The 27,473-nt window shown below is 37.7% G+C and overlaps 1 protein-coding gene across 2 annotated transcripts in view; it reads left to right on the top strand.

Annotated features, from left to right (window-relative positions):
- The window catches only part of LOC114660678 (uncharacterized), a 157,849-nt gene that overhangs the window by 93,323 nt on the left and 37,053 nt on the right, over nucleotides 1–27,473 (top strand). Inside the window, exons 1-2 of one of the 2 annotated variants that reach the window (XM_051934013.1) lie at nucleotides 20,584–20,895; nucleotides 24,284–24,385. In XM_051934013.1, the coding sequence (XP_051789973.1) occupies nucleotides 20,887–20,895; nucleotides 24,284–24,385 (111 nt within the window). In that variant the 5' untranslated portion in view covers nucleotides 20,584–20,886. Of the gene's footprint in view, nucleotides 1–20,583; nucleotides 20,896–24,283; nucleotides 24,386–27,473 lie in introns of those variants that run through there. The other variant, XM_051934012.1, reaches the window with a different exon arrangement.

The following is a 27,473-nucleotide window of genomic DNA, read 5'->3' as shown; positions in this document are numbered from 1 at the left end:
GATTAGTGGTGGGCAGTATGACCAAAATTCTATGTCACAGTATTTTTCAAAATTATACCGGTTTCACGGTATTGGATGGTATTTTTTTCCCATGCATGATTGGATGTTAACCACATTTTCTACTGCAATTACTGGCTAAGAATAACCTATACCACTGTCCTGAGAATTGTACATTGTACAAAAAAAATTTTAATGTGCACACAAGTATTAATACAGTTTGGCCCCATAAAGTGATAGTTTTCAAGGTGGTGGCACTAATGAAGAGAAGGAATCACATTGCATGACAGATGCAGTCAAAATATAGAGCCTTTTTATTGAACAATGTTTGCAAACAACTTAAACTAAAATTTTGACAACATATTTTCAACCACCCAAGGAGGCATTTAGACTTAGTAAAATATCCAGAGGTGCTTGTCAAAAGTTCTATTGTACTGAACATGTCTTAGAAAAGGAATAAATAGTAAATATTTTTTGTAAATCAACTACACTTTGTTAATGTTTAGAATCTCTGTCCACTGACACGTTAGTAACTTTTTTAAACAACTTTACCATCATTAAACTGCATAATATTTAAACTAATAAATAATAACAATACAATAAATAATAGTGCAACTTCCAGTAATAATACTATTACTTCCAAGACTTCAAGCCCAGGTGCATTACACAGTATTCACCAAATTAAAATAAAATAAAACAAGTGCAACTTGGTGATGACATCTTTACCAACTAAACCATCATAAAGGCAAACTGCATTAATATGGACCTTACTTCAAGCTAAACTATATATATAAATAATAAAACTACAACTTGCATTTATAATGCTATTTGTGGTATAGCCCTACGGAAGCGTATTAGGGCTATGGTGAAGAAAAAAAAATATATGTCGAGAATAAAGTTGAGATGTTGACTTTATTTTCGATATTTCCACTTTAATCTCGACACTTATGTTCCGCACAGAATACATTCACTTCATGATATTCCTGCTCTCTGAAAATGTAGAATGCTAAGATAAATTTTCATGATGAAATGCATTAGAGCAGGTATTAAACATGCATGGTAGTGCTGCTCCCTCACAGTATGGGGTCCCCAGGTGTACGTTCAGTGTAGAGAACTTTATGGCAGGTGTGACAAGGCGCCAAAAAACTGGATGTAAGAATGGGTATTGCACAGGTTTAACTTAAATATTGTGTAAATATTGGGTTCATGATCTGGTGGTCGGAGACACAAACACAGAATTCAATGGATGTTCTTCTGAGCGGGCTTTCATGATTGCATGCATGCTGTCTCTGTCTGATGTACCAAACCCCCAGTTCCTATCCTTCCTTTTTCTTTCTCCACATAACCAATCGCCACACGATAAACGTCTTTGTGAAATTATTGTGAAACGATATTCGGAACGTACATGTTTAATTATGCTATCCATTCAGCGGTTGCATCCATTCCAGCAAGCATTGTATGCGAAGCAGGAGCAAATCCTGAACGTGGCACCAGCACATCGCAGGGTGAATACGAGCAATACATACACTAGCAGGGTAAGTGTACGCCGAGTAAACCCACCAGAAAAACATGCAAATTCAAGGCAGGGAACACCCGGGACCTCCTTGCTGCGAGGCAGCAGTGCACCCTCCACGCCACCGTGCCCCAACATGCTTTAATGCATTTCATCATGAAAATGATATCAAGTATTTATCTTAGCATTCTAAATGTTCAGGGAGCAGGAATATCATGAAATTAATGTATTCTATGTGGCGATCGCTGCCTGTGCCTCTACTCTTAGTGTAAGAGGAAGTCAGTTTAAGAAGCACGTACCGATTTAACATGGCTCGGGGAACACTTAACACAAAGCATTTAATGTGCTTCATAACTTATGACGGCGTTTGAGATAATCTAGTAAATTAAATATTAATTTTAAGATAAAGTTTAGTTTACAATGTTCTACTTTAATGACAAATTATGAGAATAAAGTCCCTGCCTTGTGCCCTGTGTTGGCTGGGATTGGCTCCAGCAGACCCCCATGACCCTGTGTTCGGATTCAGCGGGTTAGAAAATGGATGGATGGAAGTCAACATGTCGACTTTATTCTCGTCATAAGCATCGAGATTAAAGTGGAAATGTCGAGAATAAATTCAACATGTTGTCACACTATTACACAGTACCCAGGTACATTACACAGTATTGAAAAAAAAATAAAACAAGTACAATTTGGCTTGCAGTATTATCTAGTAGTACAGAAACAGTATTCATACATTTGAACATAATGGTCCACATCCGACCTTTTAAAACCAAAGTATCTCCAGACAACAGAAACGGCTCATTTTTTCTGCAAAGTTGTTATTTGTCACCATATTCAAATTTATCGTCTGCTACAGCTTCAGTTTCAGAATGTTCTCTGTCCATTTTCACTGTTCAATACTTCCACTAACGCATGTACTCCATTGCATGTGTGTTTAGCAGTGCAGCAGTGAAAAAGGTCCCCCCTTAAACAGTTTCCCGCTGTGACACGTTCCGAACGTTGTTTAGGCTATTTAAACCGGTGTTGCAGTATAAGAAAAATCTATATCATAACAAAAATAAAAAATGATTTTTGGTATGAACCGGTATATACAGGTGCTGGTCATAAAATTAGAATATCATGACAAAGTTGATTTATTTCAGTAATTCCATTCAAAAAGTGAAACTTGTATATTAGATTCATTCATTACACACAGACTGATGTATTTCAAATGTTTATTTCTTTTAATGTTGATGATTATAACTGACAACTAATGAAAGTCCCAAATTCAGTATCTCGGAAAATTAGAATATTGTGAAAAGGTTCAATATTGAAGACACCTGGTGCCACACTCTAATCAGCTAATTAACTCAAAACACCTGCAAAAGCCTTTAAATGGTCTCTCGCTCTAGTTCTGTAGGCTACACAATCATGGGGAAGACTGCTGACTTGACAGTTGTCCAAAAGACGACCATTGACACCTTGCACAAGGAGGGCAAGACACAAAAGGTCATTGCTAAAGAGGCTGGCTGTTCACAGAGCTCTGTGTCCAAGCACATTAATAGAGAGGCGAAGGGAAGGACAAGATGTGGTAGAAAAAAGTGTACAAGCAATAGGGATAACCACACCCTGGAGAGGATTGTGAAACAAAACCCATTCAAAAATGTGGGGGAGATTCACAAAGAGTGGACTGCAGCTGGAGTCAGTGCTTCAAGAACCACCACGCACAGACATGTGCAAGACATGGGTTTCAGCTGTCGCATTCCTTGTGTCAAGCCACTCTTGAACAAGAGACAGCGTTAGAAGCGTCTCGCCTGGGCTAAAGACAAAAAGGACTGGACTGCTGCTGAGTGGTCCACAGTTATGTTCTCTGATGAAAGTAAATTTTGCATTTCCTTTGGAAATGAAGGTCCCAGAGTCTGGAGGAAGAGAGGAGAGGCACAGAATCCACGTTGCGTGAGGTCCAGTGTAAAGTTTCCACAGTCAGTGATGGTTTGGGGTGCCATGTCATCTGCTGGTGTTGGTCCATTGTGTTTTCTGAGGTCCAAGGTCAACGCAGCTGTCTACCAGGAAGTTTTAGAGCACTTCATGCTTCCTGCTGCTGACGAACTTTATGGAGATGCAGATTTCATTTTCCAACAGGACGTGGCACCTGCACACAGTGCCAAAACTACCAGTACCTGGTTTAAGGACCATGGTATCCCTGTTCTTGATTGGCCAGCAAACTCGCCTGACCTTAACCCCATAGAAAATCTATGGGGTATTGTGAAGAGGAAGATGCAATACGCCAGACCCAACAATTCAGAAGAGCTGAAGGCCGCTATCAGAGCAACATGGGCTCTCATAACACCTGAGCAGTGCCACAGACTGATCGACTCCATGCCACGCCGCATTGCTGCAGTAATCCAGGCCAAAGGAGCCCCAACTAAATATTGAGTGCTGTACATGCTCATACTTTTCATGTTCATACCTTTCAGTTGGCCAACATTTCTAAAAATCCTTTTTTTGCATTGGTCTTAATTGATATTCTAATTTTCCGAGATACTGAATTTGGGACTTTCATTAGTTGTCAGTTATAATCATCAACATTAAAAGAAATAAACATTTGAAATACATCATTCTGTGTGTAATGAATGAATCTAATATACAAGTTTCACTTTTTGAATGGAATTACTGAAATAAATCAACTTTGTCATGATATTCTAATTTTATGACCAGCACCTGTATTTTCTATTTAGCTTGTGGGGATTATAATTGAATCCTCAATTGACTATGCACTAATATACTATATAGGCAAACATTTTAGCATAACTAAGAAAATACTTCTATCAATTTAACATAACTTAACTAACTAACTAATGGCTCTTACAATAGTCATTTTACACTTGTTTTTCACTTGAAGAACAGTAAATATCACTCCATCTGTGATATTTGCCTGATGCTTGTTAATTATTCTCTATTTAATGTAGTGCTTTTGGGTTTATTAGTACTTATTCAAAGTAATAATTGTTTTTTGTAGGTAGACACTTCTATCACTACTTTCCTCATGTTATACCCCCTTCTCCCATCTCTCAGAATCAGACCTGATTACTCTTAATGCTAGCACAGAAATCAGTTGAAAGTCTCACATCTTTGGCATTTGTTAAAGGCAAAAATGTATATTGTATTCTGATTTTATAAAAAAAAAAAAAATCATATCACAAATGGATGCCTTGAACCCAGTTCTGCCGGAATAGACTTCCTCTCTTCATGACTTCAGATTGGAGAATGTTTTGTACATCGTATAATGTTCAAATGAGAAAATTTGGGTTTTAATTGATAAGAGATAAGCAGAGATATCTAGGGCTACAGCCATGAAATCTACCTAAGAAAAGAACAGAAAAAACACCTTCGCAAATAATTTATATACTTTGTTGTAAAGTGAAAAATAGTGTGATAAAAGGCATCATAATATTTAACGAAATTGGCACAGGCTTGCAAGTTTGAGAACATCATTTACTGTATGCTTTTGCAGCAAACCATAACAAGAGAATTTTCTTATCAAATATTCAGTAAGTAATAGTCCCAATAAAAAGTCTACTAATTTCTGAGTAGTTTCTATTTAATTCTTATATTAACTTTTGCCTTTACGTTAGTGGATAAGGAAGAGTGGCAGTAAAAAAATGCTTGTATGCCACTAACAATATGGAATTTAAAAGATTAAGTAAGTAGTCTTACTTTGGCAATATCTAGTAGGATTTTGCAGCACCAACATTTGTGAAATATAAATATATACAAAATAATAATATCACTTTGTTTTCATATGATGACAGTCATCTTATGTACCACTTGATTCACCAGAAGTGGTCCATGGACCATTCTTTGAGAATCATAGTCTTAGGATACATTCTCTTGTTTTATATTGAGTAGACATGTAAATCAGCTAATAGCTTTTTAAAGTAATTCTCCTTTTTACTTGTTACAGGTGTGCTTTGTGCAACATTGAAGTGTTTAGTCAAACATAATGGTAAAACAAGATTGTGGTTTTGGTATCTGAGTTACAGAGCACAGTACACAAGTGTAATTAAAGGGAAAAACCAAGCAAGCTGTGTCTGCTGTTGATATTTTTGGTTAAAGGAAAGAAGTTGTGAACCAAAATTTCCCACTCAAAATGTGTCCAATAAAAATAGGGCAAGACAGTTAGAACTCACACACAGTTAACCCCCAATAAACTTTCCAGTGCTGAGGGTGTAGTTGACTCACTATGTCAGAATGACAATAACGGTTTTGGAACTTTCTAGATGGTTAGTGGTATAACTGACCACTCTTCATCTAGATCAGATTTTTGTAGAGGACAAACTCAATCCTAAAGAACCATACTGATGGTGTTACATTCATGTAAGCCTCCTGCTTATTCAGATGGCAGAAGTGCTTGATTAAATGAGCAAATAGTTCAATTTTTACACAGCTTTAAAAAATGTGCTACTGTAGATAATATGTGTTCTTTGTGTACAATGCTGCCAACAGGGCATATTTTCTATTTGTATTTTTAGTAGGTTTATTAGGAGTCAGTGGATTAGTAACCCACCAACTTTTTCTTTTATTTCTTTCAAACTATTTTATTTAAAAGGGTTTTTCTTCCTAAACAGAGCCAGATGCAGTTAGCATGTTTTTTGCCCTTCATTGTTAACTTGCATGGATCTAGCATTGTACCTGACACCGGTTTGTGGTTGTTGAGCAAGCTGACCTGTTTACTTCAATGACCCAGTCACCAGCCAGTTACTGACAAATATGCCCTGTATGCCTGGTTTCAATAGTACTGGTATTTCTTTTACTTTTATTAGGAGAAATTAAAATTTTACAGAAGCTCCCAAGAAATATAAACACATAAAATTTCTCTCTCTTTCCAAGTGAGGTTATGTTTATCTGTGTTTATTATATCCTTTACGAGGAGGTCCACTTTAAAAAAACCTTTTATCTGGCCCCTTCCTCTTAGACCAGCATGCCAAGACAAGCCATACTCTGCATACAAAGCAGTTTTCAACCTACAGTATGGTATGGTATGCTAGCAAATACCAGGTGATGTGAATTTTGAAAATTTGGGGAAAATGCTAGGTAAAAAGTGTGGTGGTGACTGAACAGAGAAAATGTTGTGGCAGAATCCAAGTGTCCATTGTTAAATGCACTTCAGCTCAGTCTCATGCTGCTCTTTCCTTGATACTCTTACAATATCTCCCCAACCTGGGCTTTTAGTCCTCTTCTCTGTCTACTGTGTCTACACCAAATTAAATTCTCTTATTGCTCATACAGAGTCTGAGGTAAAAGCTCCCTCTTTCTCTCCCCCCATGATCCATGTCAGTATCCAGACTGCAGAGGAACAACACACCAGGGGGGAATGTCTCCTAACTGCTTGACCCTTAACATGTAAGTGCACTCAAACACCCAAAGCTCTACACAGGCTGTCTTTAGACACCATAACTTAAAAGCTTGATCTCGTTTAAGAGTGCTTCACTGTCATGCATGAGAAGATTTTCCAGGAATGGCTCATTCACCAATATTTGAGCAAAATACATGTCTTTGGGACACTTTTAGCAAATTACTGCATGCCTCACATTTGGCTAATATGACATGAGTATTTTGAGATTTTGTCATAGACTTTTTAATAGTGTGAGCAGACATGTCCTCTTTTTGATGCTTAAAATATTAGCCAGGCTGGTATTTATAAAATGAATAAAATTGTACATGATTTTTTTTTCTTTTTAGGTACACTGACTCTGAACAAATTTCACATTTTTGTTCATTCCATGCACTGTCAGTAAATGTTTTGGACTTGCAAGCAGAGTCATTTGGTACTTGGAATACTGCATAACTGGCGTTCCTGGGGAAGGCAGAGTAAATTGTTTAAAAACAAAAGCATACATGACAGTTTGACAGCTAGGAGAACAGGGCAGTAGCGCGTTGCAATTGAGAACCAGATTTAAAGTGCAACAGGTACTCAGATACCTTCAAAAGCACTTGAAGATATTCTATATTGTGACATTGCAACTGATGGCAGCAATCAAAATATTGAAACTTTAAAACAAGGATATATAAATAATTGTTCCGCATCTTTACCATTATGAAACAGAAGTAGCAACCCTGCAACTCTAAGAAATGAAGTTTAAATTGATCAAATTTTCTGATTGTTTTTATTAAGTGTTGTAAGTCGCCTTACAGGAGTCAGGAGTCAGCCAAATAAGTAAATAAATAAAATAATAAATAGTAATAAACATGTTACTTTGAAGGCATGCATCAAGTGCTGCCTTAACTTATACTTTTTGAAAAGGAAAATATGGTCACCCTATGGTTTGATATTGTTTGCTGCTGTTCAGGTTTGTTGCAGGAATTTTGTTATCTCCGTTTTCTTGGCCATCACTAAAAACAACATAAGTTTAGTAACATTTAATTGTCTCCTGGGTGTAGTGTTCCTTTAAAAAATAAGTACAAGAATGGGCTAAGTGTGGGAGCAGATCTGCTGTTCATGTTCTCAAAGCAGAAACCTGACATAAAGACCTTCTCTATAAACATTTGTGAGCTATCTTTTCCCATTTTTTGTCCCAAAGCTATATATAAGTAGTGATTGTTTTTCCTTTTGTTGACTTGAATTCATATGTAATTATCATTTATATAAATTAAATATATGAAAATGTTTTCTTCCTTATCAACTCACATTATTTTTTTACATTGATTAAAAAAGCATTAAGTGTACATAGGAATGACTAAAAGACACACACACACCCTACTCACAAAAATATTCATTAACAACTTGTTATAATCCCCAAATAAAATATTTTGGGTGGAGGTAATAAATAAAACACATTTAGTTTTGCCTTTTAACAGCTCAGTAGAAAAAAAAGACACTACTTTGAGACGTTACCAAGAGAAAATGCTGAGAATTTATATTTTAAGGGAAATACACATCCGTCTCCACTTCTCCACCATCAAGAGAGATTATATCACTAGGCTGGCCTGGGAACTTATGGGCATTCCAAGAAGAAAACTTGTTGCAAAGGACAGGATGAGTGATACTAAAATACTTCCAGAATAAAGGGATATAAGGTAAATGAGTATTACTTGCCATTTGAATAAAGAAAGAGACAGTTAACTTAGAATCTTTTTTTTATCTTTTATTGAATGTATTAAAATCATGTTAACGTTCAATAAAATCAAGTCAAACTTAATAAAACTAAATTCAGTTCAAACCTCACACATGAGGAAGAGCAGCCAGCAGCCACAGTAAAACGTTTGAGAGTAGTAAAGAGGGAAAGAAGTCCTTCTCCCCAATATAAATGCTTATTCTAAAATGTTATTGATTAGATCCTGCCAGCTTTTAAAAAAGTTTTGAACAGATCCTCTAAGTGAGAATTTGATTTTTTCCTATTTCAAATAATATATAAAATCAGTTATCCACTGACTTAAAATGGGTGGGCTAGGATTCTTCCAGTTGAGCAATTTAAGTCCATGTGCCAATAGTGTAGTAAAGTCAATTACAGTTTGTTTGTCCTTCTCCACTTTAAGCCCATCTGGGAGTACCCCAAACAACAGCTGTTAATGGGTTAGGAGTGACTGTGACATTAAGGCTGTCTGATAGGCATTTAAAAATCTTGGTCCAGAATGATGTTAATTTGATACACGCCCAAAACATTGCAACAATTGCAATGTTTGCAGGTTGGATCTTGCCCTGGAAACATTTTGGGCAATTTTAAACGAGATAGATGTTCTTGATAAAATATTTTAAGTTGAGTAATTGAATCCTTTGCACTTATGGATCTAGAGTAAATTCTATACATGGCTGCCTTCCAATCCTTTTCTGATATGTTGAGTAAGAGATCATTTTCCCACTGTACTCTGGGATCTTTAAAAGGGAGTTTAAAATGATTTTATATGTTATAGAAATGCTGATCAGTCTTTAAGACTGATCAATATTTCTTCTAGAATTGAAATAGGTGGGGGGTGAGGAAAATTAGGCAGATTTCATTTAGTGACGTTTCTAATTTGGAGATAGTGGAAAAATTGTAACTTAGAATCTTTAAAAGAGGGTAAAATATAATGAAGAAAAATGTGAAGGATAATAAACATTTGTGCATTGAAAGCTGTGGAAAACAATAATGATCTATTTTCATTTTATATATTAATAAAATCCATAACACTTATGTATGGGACGGCAGACTGAACCTGGGACAAGTCATCTATCCATCCATTATCCAACCCGCTGAATCCGAACACAGGGTCACGGGGTTCTGCTGGAGCCAATCCCAGCCAACACAGGGCATAAGGCAGGAAACAATCCTGGGCAGGGTGCCAACCCACCGCAGGACACACACAAACACACCCACACACCAAGCACACACTAGGGCCAATTTAGAATCGCCAATCCACCTAACCTGCATGTCTTTGGAATGTGGGAGGAAACCGGAGCGCCCGGAGGAAACCCACGCAGACACGGGGAGAACATGCAAACTCCACGCAGGGAGGACCCGGGAATCGAACCCAGGTCCCCAGATCTCCCAACTGCGAGGCAGCAGCGCTACCCACTGCGCCACCGTGCCGCCCACAAGTCATCTAATTACAGTAAATGAGAAACTCAAGTCATAGTGGGTTCTGGCATTAAATAAAGAAACTGGACTGAAAGAAAACCTTGGAGTCTTTGTGACGGTCTACAACTAGCACTGCCTTCCCCTGGTGTAGACTATTGGTATTGTAATAGGATGAGGTCATCTCCACGCTGATATACTGAGTGAGACAGTTTTTTAAAACTTGACAAAATAAATATAGCATGTTGATGAATCAATACCATTTCATCCTTTCCTTACCTTTATTCCAATTTGTTCAACAATAGGGGTGCTTTATGTGTGGAGCTTGCATGTTCTCTCCATGTTCATTTGTTTATTTCCTGTGGGTTCTGGTTTATTTTCATCATCCAAAGACATGTTTTTCGGCCAATTGGCCAAATGTTGGTTTACATGCAAGTGTCCCAGTGCTGGGCTGGGCCCACCTCACTCATGTGCCAGCCTCCATTTGAGTCGCTGTACCTCTTGCCATGTGTTGGACAGTACCTTGCCTCTTCTTAGCTAGCAATACCTGTTTGTTCAGCAGACATTATCATGTAGAGATGGTTCAAGAGTAATGTTTCATGTTTTTAGGAGAGAGATCACAGCTACGTATGTTTTAGAGGGTACTTACTCATTGGCAGAGACATCACGGCCACGTGCTCTTCTCCCCACGCGGTGGAAGCTCTCCTGTCAAAGCTGAACACGATTAGATAAAGTGGCAATGTTTGACATTGGAGCGTGCCTACCTTATGCTTGGTCAGAGAGACCTTCCCAACTTTTTACATTTTTTGACAAAGAAAGCAAAACCAAAAATATTGTATATCAAGAGGCCCTCCTATCAGTATACAGTAGTCCCTCCTCGATCGCGGGGGTTGCGTTCCAGAACCCCCCGCGAAAGGTGAAAATCTGCGAAGTAGAAACCATATGTTTATATGGTTATTTTTATATTGTCATGCTTGGGTCACAGATTTGCACAGAAACACAGGAGGTTGCAGAGAGACAGGAACTTTATTCAAACACTGCAAATAAACATTTGTCTCTTTTTCAAAAGTTTAAACTGTGCTCTATGACAAGACAGAGATGACAGTTCCGTCTCACAATTAAAAGAATGCAAACATATCTTCCTCTTCAAAGGAGTGCACATCAGGAGCAGAGAATGTCAAGAGAGAGAGAGAGAAAAGCAAACAATCAAAAATCAATAGGGCTGTTTGGCTTTTAAGTATGCGAAGCACCGCCGGACAAAGCAGCTGCAAGGAAGGGAGCAATGTGAAGGTAGTCTTTCAGCATTTTTTTACAGGAGCGTCCGTATCCTCTAGGCCAGTGTGCGAACAGCCCCTCTGCTCACACCCCCTCCGGCAGGAGCAGAGAATGTCAGAGAGAGTGAGAGAGACAGAGAAAAACAAACAATCAAAAATCAATACGTGCCGTTTGAGCTTTTAAGTATGCGAAGCACCGTGCGAGAAGCATGTCGCTTGACAAATCAGCTGCACGGAAGGGAGCAATGTGAAGATAATCTTTCAGCATTTTTAAACGAGCGTCCATATCGTCTAGGGGTGCGAACAGCCCCCCCGCTCACACCCCCTCCGTCAGGAGCAGAGAATGTCGAAGCGAGAGAGAGAGAGAGAAAAGCAAACAATCAAGAATCAATACGTGCTGTTTGATCTTTTAAGTATGCGAAGCACTGTGCGGGAAGCATATCGCTTGACAAAGCAGCCAGATGTAAGCCCAGCAAGGAAGAGAGCAATGTGAAGGTAATCTTTCAGCGTTTTTTGAGGAGCGGCCGTTTCTTCTAGGGGTGCGAACAGCCCCCGTGCTCACAATATATTTGAGGAGTTTTATTTAATACGTAATACGCGCTCTGGTTGGGTAGCTTCTCAGCCATCTGCCAATAGCGTCCCTTGTATGAAATCAACTGGGCAAACCAAATGAGGAAGCATGTATCAGAAATTAAAAGACCCATTGTCCACAGAAATCCGTGAACCAGCAAAAAATCCGCGATATATATTTAAATATGCTTACATATAAAATCCGCGATAGAGTGAAGCCGCGAAAGTCGAAGCGCGATATAGCGAGGTATTACTGTACTGTAAATTCTTTTCACTACAAATTATTACATTTTATTTTACATTTTTTAATTGATTTTTAAAGTTTGTCCTGTTTCACTGCTACACGGGCAGAGACACGGGGACAGCTAGTATGGTATAAAATTAGATTGTTAATAAGATATTTTCACAATATATTATTTCCTAAACTTCTATATAGGCTGATCTATGTTTTTATGAACATTGATAAAATTTCATTAATAATTAGCCTGCAAAAGAAAAATCCTGTCATCCTACTCATATTACCAATTTCTCAAAGGAATATTTTTTCACAACTTTTTTGCATGGTGAGCATAATAACTCAGGCTGAATTTATGACTTCTGTAGGGGCAAACACATATATATATATATATATATATATATATATATATATATATAAAGCAGCACTGGGATAAGTGAGAATTGGATCTTAAAAATAGACCTGTTAACAAATTATATTAAGAGTATTGTTTGTCCCCTTTATGGATCTATATACTGTATTAACCTTATCAACCTGGTTATTTTTATCTTTCCTGATATATTAGAACTCTACTGACTTTGAACTGAATCATTGCAAGAGACCTACACTTTACTATATATTATTTCTGTTTATAGCAATTAATTCAAAACATTTTTTCCATAAGTGTTTCTAATGAAAATTGTGCAAAATTAAAATCCTTTAATGTCTACAAATTTCTTTGCACACACCTTTGGATGTTGTCAACCATTTCTGGTCTTCCACTATTATATGTTTTTTAGAGCACCTCTCTTTTGTTGTGTATTGTATACACCATCCCTGTCACTAACTCACGCCCAAAACAGTTCTCATGTTTGATTATTCCCTTATTGGACTGACATAAAAAAATACCAATATGTTACAATTTCTTCTTTTAAAGAGCATTGCAAGAATTTCTTATAATCGGATCCTGAGAAGCCTATCCATGACTTTATATCATCAAAGCTAGACTACTACTTCACTCCCATCACTAGGATCATGGCCAGGAACCTCCACATACTATACTATACTATATTGTATCCCTTTTTGCCTTCACCTCTGTGGTGCCTTCCAATTATTCAGTAAAATGATTATTAAACCATTATATTGATCCTTAAGTATCTCCATGGTCATGTCCCACCATTTTCTGTATTTACATGCTTCCCCTTGGCCATATTATCCGTAGCTATAGACTGGGTTATCATTTTTATGCAGATGATACTCAACTCTATTTCAATGTTAAAAGTGGAACTTCATCAGAGCTTTCTCAGCTCACAACCTGCCTTAGTGAAATTAAAACCTGGATTGAGCAGAACTCTTTAAAATTAAATTGCAATAAAACTGAACTCCTGCAAATTGGGACTAAAATACAACTTAATAAAATGAGCTCCTTCCCAGTCTATTTTGGCGGTGATCTCATCAGACCTGCCTCCACTGTAAAAAATCTTGGTGTCATTTTTGATTCTTCCCTCTCTTATTCCGCCCACATAAATCACATTAAGAAACTTTCTTACTTTCACCTCCATAACATATCCCGTGTTCGCTCCTTCCTCTCCTTTTCTAACGCTGAGAAACTTGTCCATGCTTTTATCACATCCCGCATCGATTATTGTAATTCCCTACTGGCAGGTGCCTCTTCTAATCTTATATCACAGCTCCAGCTTATTCAAAACTCAGCTGCAAGAGTCCTTACTCGAACCAGCAGCAGTGAGCACATCACACCCATCCTGCTCCGTCTCCACTGGCTCCCTGTGTCTTCCAGAAGCGAATATAAAATCCTACTAATAACTTACAAAGCCTTAAATAACCTTGCGCCAAACTACATCAGTGACCTTCTCCATCACTATGTGCCTGCCCGCCCACTAAGGTCCTCTGATTCTGGAAATCTTGTTGTGCCCCTCACTAATCTACACTCCATGGGTGACAGGGTCTTCAGCTGTATAGCGCCCAGACTCTGGAATGACCTACCAAAATTAATCAGGTCAGCTGACTCCATGACTTCTTTTAAAAAACAACTCAAAACTTATCTGTTCAGGAAGGCTTTTAGCTCTACTTGACTTTATTACCCTTCTCTCAGTTTACTTCTCTGTCAAGATGCTAATGTAACCTGTGTGTGTGTGCTAGACCATCAATTATGTTGTCTGTTTCTTTTTTTTTTTCTTTCAGAATTCACTGTCTTAATCTTCTTTATTTATTTATCTGGTTTGTACAAAGCTATATACTGTATACGCTGCCATACTTTATTATATTCTGTAAGTGCCTTGAGTATGGGAAAGACGCTATATAAATAAAATTTATTATTATTATTATTATTATTATTTCTGGTTTATTCTGTGGCTTATATGAAGCATCCTACTTGTTACTGCACTACTGTAGAACAGTCACTTTCCTACTGCACGTGCTGTTAGCCATTAAAATGTCTTTAAATGTGGTGATGTGTGTTTTTTAACAACAAGCTATTCCTAGCAGTTCAGTAATGTATACAGAGAGACGATGTAGATGATAAAGGACCTGTTTGTTCATGTAAACATGTTTGGAAGTGATCACGAGATTACTGAAGAAGAGAAGAAATGTCTGCGAGTGCAGGATTCAGACTAGTAAAGAAGGAAATACAAGTCTTTATTTCTCAGTGGTGCATAGTTGTATGAAAATAGGAAAATAAAGAGTACAGTAAAGACATCTAGTTATCCTGTGAACATTGTCAAGTAATTCTGTAATAAATTGCGATCAATAAAATACAGTAATGCAAACCTTTCAAGGCTGATACAGTTGTGCAGTCGTTAGCGCTGTATTAAGTGTATAGGAGACTCTGAATTAGTACAAATACAAATGAAAGTGATGGACTGGAGCACCATCAAACTCCACTGTCAAGCAGTAATAAATAAAGTAGGTTAATTAAAGTTTATTATTTATTATTAAAAGATTTAAACCAGCTCAAAAATCTGCAATGCTGCTAAAGTGTTACAGTAGGTAGCAATTCAGCTGGTCAGACTACACTAAACAGCAGGGTCAGTTACAAAATCATCTTTAAAAAGTTGTTCACAGTCCTAAAAACCATGAGTCTGTTTTCTAAATTGAGAACCCATTCTAAATTTGTACCAGTCATGAGATTTTCCAAATCCAGAAACTTGCCTTGTTCCTTTTTTGAGAATACATCCTGCCTTTAGGTTAACAATGTTAGATTTTAGTTACTTTGTTTACGGATAATTATGAAAAAATACACTTTGACTTAACAAATTATATAAGCCTCAGGCATAACGATTCCTACTATTCAAAGAAGAGTATTGTAAAATGTACTGATCTTGAGTGCTTGGAACAGTTGAAATGTAATAAAGAACTCTTGTGAAAGGTCAAAACAACAGTACGTCTGACAGCATACATGCAGTGTCTGTTAGTGAGGAATGCATACTTCCCCACCTACATCTAATTTTTAAAAACAAGATCGTCTGTCAGCACAAATGACTCCTATAGCCTACAGAACTGACTGCACTGTTATTGAGCATTATGATATATACTGTGCTTGCATGAAATACTTACACTGGGATGGGAAAGTTTGGCAAGTATTGCCTCATATGCAGAAGACAGATTTTTTATTTATAGATAAATAAAATCCTGGTGCTCATCTTGCAGTACTTCTGTAGTGTTTACAACTAAGCAGACTAGTATTTCTGAGGAAGATCATACTTTTTTCAGGAGTAACAAGAAGGTATTCCCTATTTTAACAAATAGTGACTCATAATCATACAACACCATCATTATGAACTACCTAGGTTTAGAGCGTAATTTTATTGCCTTTGCATGCTTACAAAAAGAGCACTGCTTATCTGGACAACAGTCAAAGTCTCACTATTAATGCTTTTTCTTTGCTGCCTACATAGGACTTGGGTAAACACCATTGAATGTTTAGTCCTCATCTCTTGCTCTGACTCATCTGCAAAAACTATGTTCAGATTAATAATAACAATTTTATGTTTATCCTTGAGGAAACAGGCAATTTTGTCACGCTAAAGAACTATGACAAGTGATGTATTTAATGTTTGCTTATTGTTCATGTGCTTGATTTTTATTTTGCAATGTGTTTGGTGTGTATACTATACATCAGAGGTCGGCCAAACTTATGTTACAAAGTTATCCCGTGTGCCGACATAATTCTACCAATTTTGTTATAAATAGTATCAAAATTGGTCCAGTTATATTTGGCTTCAAAAGTATATACTTTTGAAGCCCATTATAACCGGATCTTATATTATTGGTCATTCAATATTTTAAAATACATTGGATCATATGGGAAAAGAATGTTTTGTAAAATTTAAATTTTCAACACATTTATTAAAAATTGTATTACAAATTATAAAGTTCATGCACATAAAGAAGCATTTGTCTAAAAGTAAAACATATTTCAATCAAGAGTCTCTGAATGTAAAATTCTATCACTTTATAAACGTTATTTGTCGGAATTGTAGTTACAGCTACAATATTAGGAGGCAAATAATTTTGTTAACAAAATGAGGTTATTGTGTTTCTTAACACATAGAAGTAAGGATTTCACTATACTCTGTACATGTAGCAATAATGACTTAATGACCTTCTTTTTTCAGCTGCTCACGTTAGGGGTTGCCACAGTGGATCATCTTTTTCCATATCTTCCTCTCCTCTGCGTCTTGCTCTGTTAGACCCATCACCTTCATGTCTTTACTCACCACAGCCATAAATCTTCTCTGAGGCCTTCCTCTTGCCTGGCAGCTGTATCTTTAGCATCCTTTTCCCAATATACCCAGCATCTCTTCTCTGCACATGTCCAAACCAATGCAATCTTGCCTTTGTTACTTTGTTTCCAAACTGCTGAACCTGAGCTGATCCTCTAATGTACTCATTTCTAATCCTGTCCATCCTCGTCACACCCAGTGCAAATCTTAATATCTTTAACTCTGCCATCTCAAGCTCTGTCTCCTGCTTTCTGGTCAGTGCCACTGTCTCCAACCCATATAACATATCTGGTCTCACTACTGTCCTGTAGACCTTCCCTTTCACTCTTGCTGATACCCGTCTATCACAAATTACTCCTGACACTCTTCTCAACCCATTCCACCCTGCCTGCACTCTCTTTTTCACCTCTCTTCCACAATCCCCATTACTGTGTAATGTTGATCCCAGGTATTTAAACTCATCCATCTTCACCAACTTTACTCCCTGCATCCTATCATCTGACCTTCGTCATTCCTCTCCTTGACACCATACCTACCCATCACCTCCGCATTCCCTCTGTTCCCTTCACCAATAAGTTCATTGAAATCCGCTCCAATCAACACTCTCTGTCCCTTGGGTACACTGTCCATCACTTCATTCAACTCACTCCAGAAATCTTCTTTCTCATCCATTGCACGCCTAACTTGTAGGGCATATGCACTAACAACATTTATCAATCACACCTTCAATTTCTGGTTTCATAATCATAACTAAGTCTGACACTCTTTTCACCTCCAAAACACTCTTGACATACTGTACTGTTCCTTCAGAATAACCCCTACCCAATTTCTTCTCCAATCGACACCATGATAGATCAATTTGAATCCACCTCTGATCCCCCTGGCCTTACTCCCCTTCCATTTAGTCTCTTAGATGCAAAATTTAACAACCTTCCTTCTTTCCATTACATCAGCTAAGTCTCTCCCCTTACCAGTCATACTGCCAACATTCAAAGTTCCTACCCTCAGTTCCACTCTCTTTACCTTCCTCCTGTCCTCTTGCCTCTGGACACATCCTCCCCTTCTTCTTCTTCTTCTTCTTCTTCTTCTTCGGTGAACAATAGCCCTATTTCCGCCAGCACCCTGTTGGCTAACAGTACTGGTGGCGGCCGTTGTTAATCTGGGCCTCAACCAATCTGCTATGGAAATCTGTGTTGTTGTCCGCATATTGATCTGCCAAAATTTTACGCCGGAATGCCCTTCCTGATGTAATCCTTTCCATTTATCTGGTCTTGGGAAAGGCATGAAGAAACACACTGGTTTGTGCATCCCTAGTGGCTAGGTTACGTCATTATGACCTATGATCTTTAAAATAAAAAACTGGCTGTTTATTAATAATCATAATCATTTAACTTGTGTTAAGCCCGAGTCCAGAAAACCATCACATATAGCAGCTGTAAAATTAACATTCTACATTTTTCCATGGCATCTGTGAAGTTTGTGACTGTGTAATGTTCTTTATTTTAATGACAGAATTCAGAAAGTTTTTTATTTTGTTTGTTTTTTAATATATCTGATCTGAAATAATCTGAATAATACAACCCCAAATTCCAAAAAAGTTGTGACGCTGTGTAAAATGTAAATAAAACCAGAATACAATGATTTGCAAATCTCATAAATCTATTTAGCGGCACGGTGTCGCAGTGGTAGCGCTGCTGCTTCGCAGTTAGGAGACCCGAGTTCGCTTCCCGGGTCCTCCCTGTGTGGAGTTTGCATGTTCTCCCCGTGTCTGCGTGGGTTTCCTCCGGGCGCTCCGGTTTCCTCCCACAGTCCAAAGACATGCTGGTTAGGTGGATTTTCAATTCTAAATTGGCCCTAGTGTGTGCTTGGTGTGTGGGTGTGTTTGTGTGTGTCCTGCGGTGGGTTGGCACCCTGCCCAGGATTGTTTCCTGCCTTGTGCCCTGTGTTGGCTGGGATTGGCTGCAGCAGACCCCCGTGACCCTGTGTTCGGATTCAGCGGGTTGGAAAATGGATGGATGGATAAATCCATATTTTATTCACAACAGAATATAGAAAACATATCAAATGTTTAAACTGAGAAAATCTATTATTTTAAAAAAAGAATAAGATCATTTTGAATTTGATTGCAGCAACACGTCTGAAAAAAGTTGGGACAGGGCCATGTTTACCACTGTGTAGCATCCCCTGTTCTTTTAACAATAGGCCATAAATGTCTGGGAACTAAGGAGACCAGTTACTGGAATTTTCGATGAGGAATGTTGTCACATTCTTCTCTGATAGAGGATTCTATCAAAGGGTCTTCTTTGTCGTGTTTTTCATTTCATGATATGTCAAATGTTTTCAATTGGTGAAAGGTCTGGACTACAGGCAGGCCCTACAGGCAGGCCGTTCAGCACCCGGACTCTTCAACCATGAAGCCATGCTGTTTTAATAGATGCAGTATGTGGTTTACAATTGCCTTGCTGAAATATGCAAGGCCTTCCCTGAAAAAATGTTGTCTGGATGGGGGTATATATTGCTCTAAAACCAGTATATACTTTTCAGCATTTATGCTGCCTTTCCAGATGTCCAAGCTTCCAATTCCATAGGCACTAATGCACCCCCATATCATCAGAAGCTTTTGAATGGAGTGCTGATAACAAGTCAAAGAATTCAAATTTTGATTTGTCTGACCACAGAACAGTTTTACACTTTGTCTCAGTCCATTTTTAATGAGCTTTGGCCCAGAGAAGATGGCAGCGTTTCTGGATCATGTTCTCATATGGCTTCTTCTTTGCATGATAGAGCTTTAACCTGCATTTATGGATGGCATGGTGGACTGTGTTCACATACAGTGATTTCTGGAAGTGTTCCTGAGCCAATGCAATGATTTCCGTGACAGAATCATGCCTGTTTTTAATGCAGTGCCGCCTGAGGGTCTGGGCGTCCGGCGCTGATTTTCGTCCTTATCCCTTGCACACAGAGATTTCTCGTGATTCTTGGAATCTTTTGATGATATTATTTATGCTGAAATTATCTTTTTTCATGTGTTTCCCTGATTATATAGTTAATTAGCATAATCAGCTTGCACCTTCCAGACATTTCAAAGCACTGCCTTGTTGCATGCAGCAATCAGATACAGGTTGCTTTAAATATCAGTAAGATCAAGGCATTTTGGTTTCTGCTCTGCAGTGTAAACATACATAACTAGTGTCAATTTTACAAAACACAATCTTCAAGTTAAAGAGTGGAAATAAAAACTCTGGCCAACATAATTATTCATAAGCCAGAGATTCGCATCAAGAGTATTTAATTGTCTCACCTAGAAAACTTTTCACTCAGCAGTGTATTCAAAATGCAGAGCCTTTTCAGAATTCTGTGACATTCACAACAAAAATTCAGATCTTATCAGTGATTACTAGTAGATACTGTATCTTGGCATGTAGAACACAAAGAACAGTCACATACCTGAAAATAACCATTATGGAATATGAGACGTACTAAGGTGTGAGTGATGTTTTTAGAATAAATATAGTACTACAACACATTAACACATTCAGAGACTACATGAATTATTATTCACACTCGTGACAACTGCCATCAGAGTTATAGTGGTCCTCAGCAGGATGCTGTATAGCGAGCAATTCAAACTCATGTCTACTCCTCAGGATTAAAAAAAAGCAGATGTTAACAAATTATTAATTCCAAGAGGTATAATGATCTGTTATGATTGAAATAAAAAATGGCTTGAAAATCCTGGGAAATTTCCCAGGCACTAGTTTTTTTTTCCCCACAATGATGGCAAATATGTACACTGAGAGCAGTCTCTTTCTGCAGGAACAAGTAAATGAGCCAATTGTCTCTTGTGTCTTAATGCCACAGAGAGGATACTTTTATGCGACTATCTTACTTTCAATTTTCAAATGCACTTTGAAGGGGGATTTCCCGTATTACAGAGGCACCAGTGACTGTAGTGACTTCATATCCTTCCCTAACATAATGATATGTAGAGCAGGAGATTCCACAAAAGCTGTCAGACCAGCCAGCAGCACCTGTGAGCATCATGAAAAAAGTGAGTATTGCTTTTATTTCAGTGCAGGCATCATAATCCACTGGGTTAACAGTGAGAGGTCCGCTTTTTGGCTTAAGAGATTTTTATCTCAGCACCTTGGCTATTTTGTATTAAAGATAATTGGACTAGAGCCTTTTAGAGTTCTTTTGCTCTATGATTAATACTAATGTGACTCATGTGGTTAGTGAATGTGTTGCACTATATATTATAGTGACATTTGATATTTCCTTAATCCAAAGGATTTGTGCTTTAAATGCGTGTTTGTTGTATGTACATTCTGCTTTTCTGGTATTACTTCTTGTTTTTTATTAAATTTACTTTAATTCTTTGCCTGTGTACTCTGAGATCCTATTACTTATGCTTTTCAGCAGTGAACTATCGCGTTACCAGAAAAACAATGATAGACTGATAATTGTCACATTCTATATACAAGTTTCAAATTGAAACAAAAATCTTTGGCAAAATGCCAGTGATTTGCTAACCTAGTCATGTCATGACAATATAGTGAAGAGTGCTGTCTGGTCGCAGTGCATACACCAATATTTTATTTTTCACTGGCATTCTCTCTCTTCCCCCCATGTTATTCACATGGGTTTGCTCTGATTGTTTATAAACAAATTTAAGTTACTTGTAAATGGCCACTCTAAAGTGGCGCCATAAGAATGAGTGTGAACTTGAGAGTGCCCTGCACTGGGACTGAACCCTTTTCTGGCTTTGTTCTTCGACAAGATGTTGTTTTGGATAGGCTTTGCACGGCTGTGATGCTAAAACTAGATTAAGCGGGTTCATTTAAAGAGGATAATTAATGACTTATCCGAGGTCCACCTCATTAATAATTAGGCTTTATTACCTCTATTTTGAGAGTATGAGCCTTTATTGTTCAATTCAGTAATCAACCTAAGAAGCACATTTTGAAACATGAAAAAAAAAAAAACTAAAGACGTGAACACCTGGAGAACATGTAAGCTCCAGGCAGTGGCCCAGCCAGAACACAAACCCAGAAGGCACTGTGTCACCCTAGTAATACATGATAGTACTTTATAATGTTGTTCATATTAGGTTTGTATGGATAGTGTTCACCATAGAAATGGATCAGATCTAATCCAGATAATCAGATAACAAACAGCATAAATATTTTATTGAACATTTAGCCTCTTAATACAGTTCAATGTTAAATATTATTTAAACTTTTCAACTGTTCCAAATTGCCTAAATCTGTACTTAATTTTTAATGCTTTGAACAGATTTCAATTTACTCTTCATTCACACAACATTTACATGAAAAATATTGTTTTATTATGAAACATGTCTGAGAGAATAAATACGTTTTAAACAGACCTTTCTTAGGTGTGTCTTTTTACAGTTCTTTCCTCTAGATTTGCCCCAACTATGTGTATGTGGATGCCAAATATGGGTGATTTTGTACACAGACTTTGAATGGATACCAAGTGTGGGCTTTTGTTCATCAATGCTGCACTGGCCATAGGATTGGATTTGTCCATCCATCCATCCATTATCCAACCCGCTATATCCTAACTACAGGGTCACGGGGGTCTGCTGGAGCCAATCCCAGCCAACATAGGCCGCAAGGCATTAAACAAACCCCGGGCAGGGCACCAGCCCACCGCAGGGCACACACACACCAAGCACAGACGAGGGACAATTTAGGATCACCAATGCACCTAACCTGCATGTCATTGGACTGTGGGAGGAAACCCACGCAGACACGGGGAGAACATGCAAACTCCACGCAGGGAGGAACTGGGAAGCGAACCCGGGTCTCCTAACTGTGAGGCAGCAGCGCTACCACTGCGCCACCGTGCCGCCCGCGGATTGGATTTGTGGTCCTGAAAATCCTTGTCCCTGCATAACATTTTAATGAAAAGAATCAAGTCTACATGGATCTGCCTGCATTTTACTTGATTAGTAATTGCTCCCCCTACTTTAAAAGTGCTCCTGCAAGCAGATTGACGTTTTCTAAAACCAAAATATTACAGAACACCATCAAAAAACAAGCTTTTCATACACATAAGTCTAAGAAAATAAATATTAAAAAGCCAATCAAAAGATTCCAGGCTCCATTGAAGCACAGTTAATGTCACCTTGGCCACCCTTCCAAAACCTCTCCAACAGCTAAGTGTAAAATTTAAAGTGATATCACATGAAACCATAAAACATCATCTGGGAATCTTTCTGTCCTCAGCTAAAGTCAGTGTTCACGAATCCACCATGTTAAAGACAATGGATCCAGGCCAGATGAACAAGGTGGAAAACACTGCTCATTATTAAGAGCATGAGTGTGCATCTTAGCTTGGATACAATTTGGTTGAATGATCAGCAAGAGGTCTGAAAATAATATTTAAAGTAATTACAAATTAAAAATTAAACTTTTGGTCCACACATGTCTCATTAGTTTGAGTAATCCTAACATTGCAAACTGCAGTAAACATGGTGGTGGTATCATGATTTGGGAAGGCTATACTGCACCACTAGCTAAGCAACACATTATTATTGAAGGAAGCCTGGATTGTGCTGTGCAATAAAGAAAAGTCAAATGTTGTGTTCAATGTAGTCAGGATAAGCTATGGCCTCTGCAGCCCAGATTTTCATTTAATGGGTTTGAGAAAATTATGTTATGCAATTTTTACTTTTCCACATTTTGTATTTTGGGTTTTTCTCTTTTATTATTGGGTGCTGGTTGAAGGTCTGATAATATTAACAGTTAAAAATGTGGTCACTGTATGGCATGTAATATCAAAAGGAGACATGTCGGATAAGTAGGCAGTTAGGAAACTATTATAGATATTCAGCTTCTTAAGCAACTAAAGTCTTAGTGGTGCAGGGATACCAGGCTACAACTCCCTGTAACAGCTTCTGGTGATCCTGAGGCAAAAGCAGATCTGTCCTTGACCTCAGAAGTCCAGTGTTTAGCCAGAAAAGTTTCTGGGATGACATTACAATGGCCAGTTAGTTGGTTTACTGAGCCTGAAATCAAGCCAAGGTTTTTAGTGTGGACCATATATCCTTCACTTGGGTAATATTATTAAGAAAGGTACGTACTTATTTTGTTTGTTATTATTTTATTAGTTACTTCCTGGGCATTATTCCAGGTTGTGTGGGGCTGCCACAAAATTTCCTATCACAATGTACTGTACATTAAGTGAAAATAAATATTGATGGGAGCATTGTATACCCTGGCTGTGGATGGAGTACTTGTGAATATACTTCATGGTAAGGCAACAGAAACCAGTGTAGTAGACATGTTCTTTTACCTTCTGTCTTGCTTTCATGTCTATGGCTTTTAGCACCTAAATTTAAAAGAATAACTGGCAAATGGCCATATTTTTTAATGTTTGTTAATTAACTTTCTCTTTCTACTCTATTCCAGGTGACTCTATTGTTTTGCTGTGCATTTGTCCACCACTGTTGTGTATGTTGCTATTTTGGAAATCGGCAGTACTCTGACCCCATGGAAAAACTGGAGGACTTGGTAACTGTCTTGCCTCTTCTTTGATTTCATTCAGAATCTTATACAAAATTTTGCTAATCACCTACTGCTGTACACTATGGTGCATCACTGTATGGTAGATTTGATATCATTGGGTTTCATTTGTTTTTGGAACCGCATCAATATTGTGATTCCAGGACTGCTGTTCATGTTTAACGAAGCATCTGTGAACTTAACTTCTAATATCACAAATCATGCACTTTATTAATAAAAGCACATTATTTTATATACTTTATCAATGGGTTAAAAATCTTCTTACTTTAGGAGTTTAAAATGATGACAGATTTTTTTTCCCTCTGGAAAAAGAAACTCTGGAGGATTTTGCATTTTCATCAATGACAAAGAAAGGGTCCCTGCTTTATGACTTAAGCCTAATTTTAAACCTGTTTGATTGAAGGTAAACAGCCATCCAGGAAAGACAACTTTATGGTTCCAGAAACAACATGAATTTGACAATGTCATGTCCAGTGTGGTATATTCACATGAATATATGAAGACACATCACCATTGCTATAGTGTACAAGCTTTTAAATAATTAAGAGGTCAATACCTAAAATGTATAAGAAAATAAAAGAACACTTGCACAGTTACCCATTTATGTGCATTTATACAGAATACACAGGATATACAAAAGTTATATCCTGACCTTTTAAATGTGAATGTACTATACATCTAAATCACCTTGAGGTGATGCCCACAGTGAAAAACATATCCACTGATTTTTTTAATTAATTTTTTTATTTTCCAAACCATGTTTTTCTAGTACAGTTGTCATGGAAAGCTGGAGTCCATTCTGGGAGCAAAGAAAGAATCAGTCCTATCACTGAGCACATTCACATACAACAAGTCAATTTACAGACACCATTTAGGCTAACATGTACAAGTCATGTAGAAGAAAACTGGAGAAAGAGCAATTGATTGCTGGAATTTTCACTGTGTTGTTTGGTTGATTTTAATCAGTGTTCTCTTTATCCACTGATTGCTAGTAGTATTTTTTCCTCATAATGTTATACTGAAATCAAAAATGTCTAATTTGTTTTGCTTACTCAACTTTCCTTTTTGGGTACACCCCACAGAATGGTATGAGCTTTTCCTTTTCCTTAGCATGCTCCAGTTTTCCACTGACCTCTCCAAAGAACTGTATGATTGCGTAATTAATAACTCTAAATCGATCCCAGTGTGAGTGATGTTCAGTGTGTTTCCTTTTTTGCAAACACTGCTGGAAAGATTTTGGCTTGCATGACTTGGATTAGGCAGCTCTGAGAATGTGCTTATGTGTTTACCTTTTAACTGTAATGGCTATGTAACAGTAAAACCATCTGGTGGAATTCATAGGCATTTATTTCTAATGCTTAATGGGTAATCAACCATTCACTTTTAATCTCGAAACAGCACCGTCCATCCCAACACATACATTGAGGCAATTTTTAAAAAAAAATCCTTCTCGAGTTTTAATTTTTACCTCCCCATGTCACTGTAAAATCCTCTCCTGATTCTGAGGTCCACACAATCTTTGAGTCACAATGGAGCCAATCTGTAGAGGATAAACACATGGTGGTGATATGATTCTTGAGAAAGGATACAGACCTAAGTTGAGGGCTACATAAAATGAGGCCAGTGGCTTCCTGGGCCTTCCCCTTCAGAAGCTCTACAGAGGATGTCCAACCACCCATGCATGTGTACGTGCTTGAGAGAATTCATACTGTGGCAGTCTCTAATTCTTAGCTGGTCATATTAGTTTTGTCATTTCTGTGTAGTCCCTGGCAATATTTCTAAATAAAAAAATATTCTTTTACCTATTTTTTGGCTAGGTGTTAACTCTTAATAATGTCAGTCACTATGTGCAAGTCACTAATTTTGCCTCCAGTAAAAGAACCCCAGGCCATCACACTTCTCTCCCATGTTTGACAGTTGGTGGGTAATGAGGACGTGGTGGATGTTTTCAGACTGGCCGACCAACCACAAGCGTTTAGGTAACCACCTAAATAATCAGACTGAGATTCGTAACTAAGAATGTAATACTGTAGTGTGATCTTCACCCTGTCAAATAAGCAAACCGTGGTGCAATGTCAGAGGCTTTGTCTCAGGCGCTGACATCCGAGGTTATCTCCCCATAAGTGGATGCAACAGTGCGTACACCTGATGAACCCCAATAAGGGCAAAACACATGTTTTGTACTCTTTGTATTATTTGGCAGATACTGTACCATATATATACAAATATATTTATATACAATAAACAAATATACTGTATATATAGAAATATATACAATAAAAAATATATTCATTAGATTAGACTGCATGATAGGGTGGACTTGCTATAGATCAGAGTATCACTTCATATAGAGCTACCATAAGTTTTATGTGGAAACTTTGAGAAACTGCATTTATTCCCTTCTTCTGTGACTGAAATATATCAATATGCGAGCCTTTCAATACATCACCACCATGTATTGCTTTTCAAATGAAGTGTTTTAATCTGTTGCCTTATACTATCCAGAAAGCACAATGCTTGTGTAATGCCCCTAGAGTTGTGTTACAGAACAGAAGGAATTTAAAAAATATTGTGCTAGCTTTAAAAAATGGACCATTATTGTGGGGATCTTAAATCATACTAAAATGGAGTGTTGGAACTTGAACGTAAGTTTCACAGATGTTGAAAATTGTAAACTAATGTCTATTTGTTCTTTGTAGACTTAAAAAAAATTATGATCATGTATCCTGTAGTACTGTATCTTTTGGCATGTGCTACAAGAGTATGGTGTTCCAAGGTTACAATTGTTTTCATTCTTGGTATTGAGTTTTCTCACTTTGAGTATTGGTCTCCACTAAGGGCGCATCATGTTGCATCTTTTGTTCATCATCTAATTTCCAAGACGCATCCAAGGATTGGAGGTTATCCTTTTTGGAAACTTGAGCATTGCCTCTCTGCTGTTTACAGTGTATGATGTACTCTTAGCCTCATCATACTGTGATCTCTATGCCCAGCTGTTTGCAGCTAAGCTTGATCGCATTGAAATGCGAATTAGCACCTTCAAATGTGATGTCATGGTCATTGCTCAGAAAAGAGT

Source organism: Erpetoichthys calabaricus, chromosome 11 (assembly GCF_900747795.2).
Source record: "Erpetoichthys calabaricus chromosome 11, fErpCal1.3, whole genome shotgun sequence".
NCBI classification, from domain to species: Eukaryota; Metazoa; Chordata; class Cladistia; order Polypteriformes; family Polypteridae; genus Erpetoichthys; species Erpetoichthys calabaricus.
This window is presented reverse-complemented; position numbering and strand designations above follow the sequence as displayed.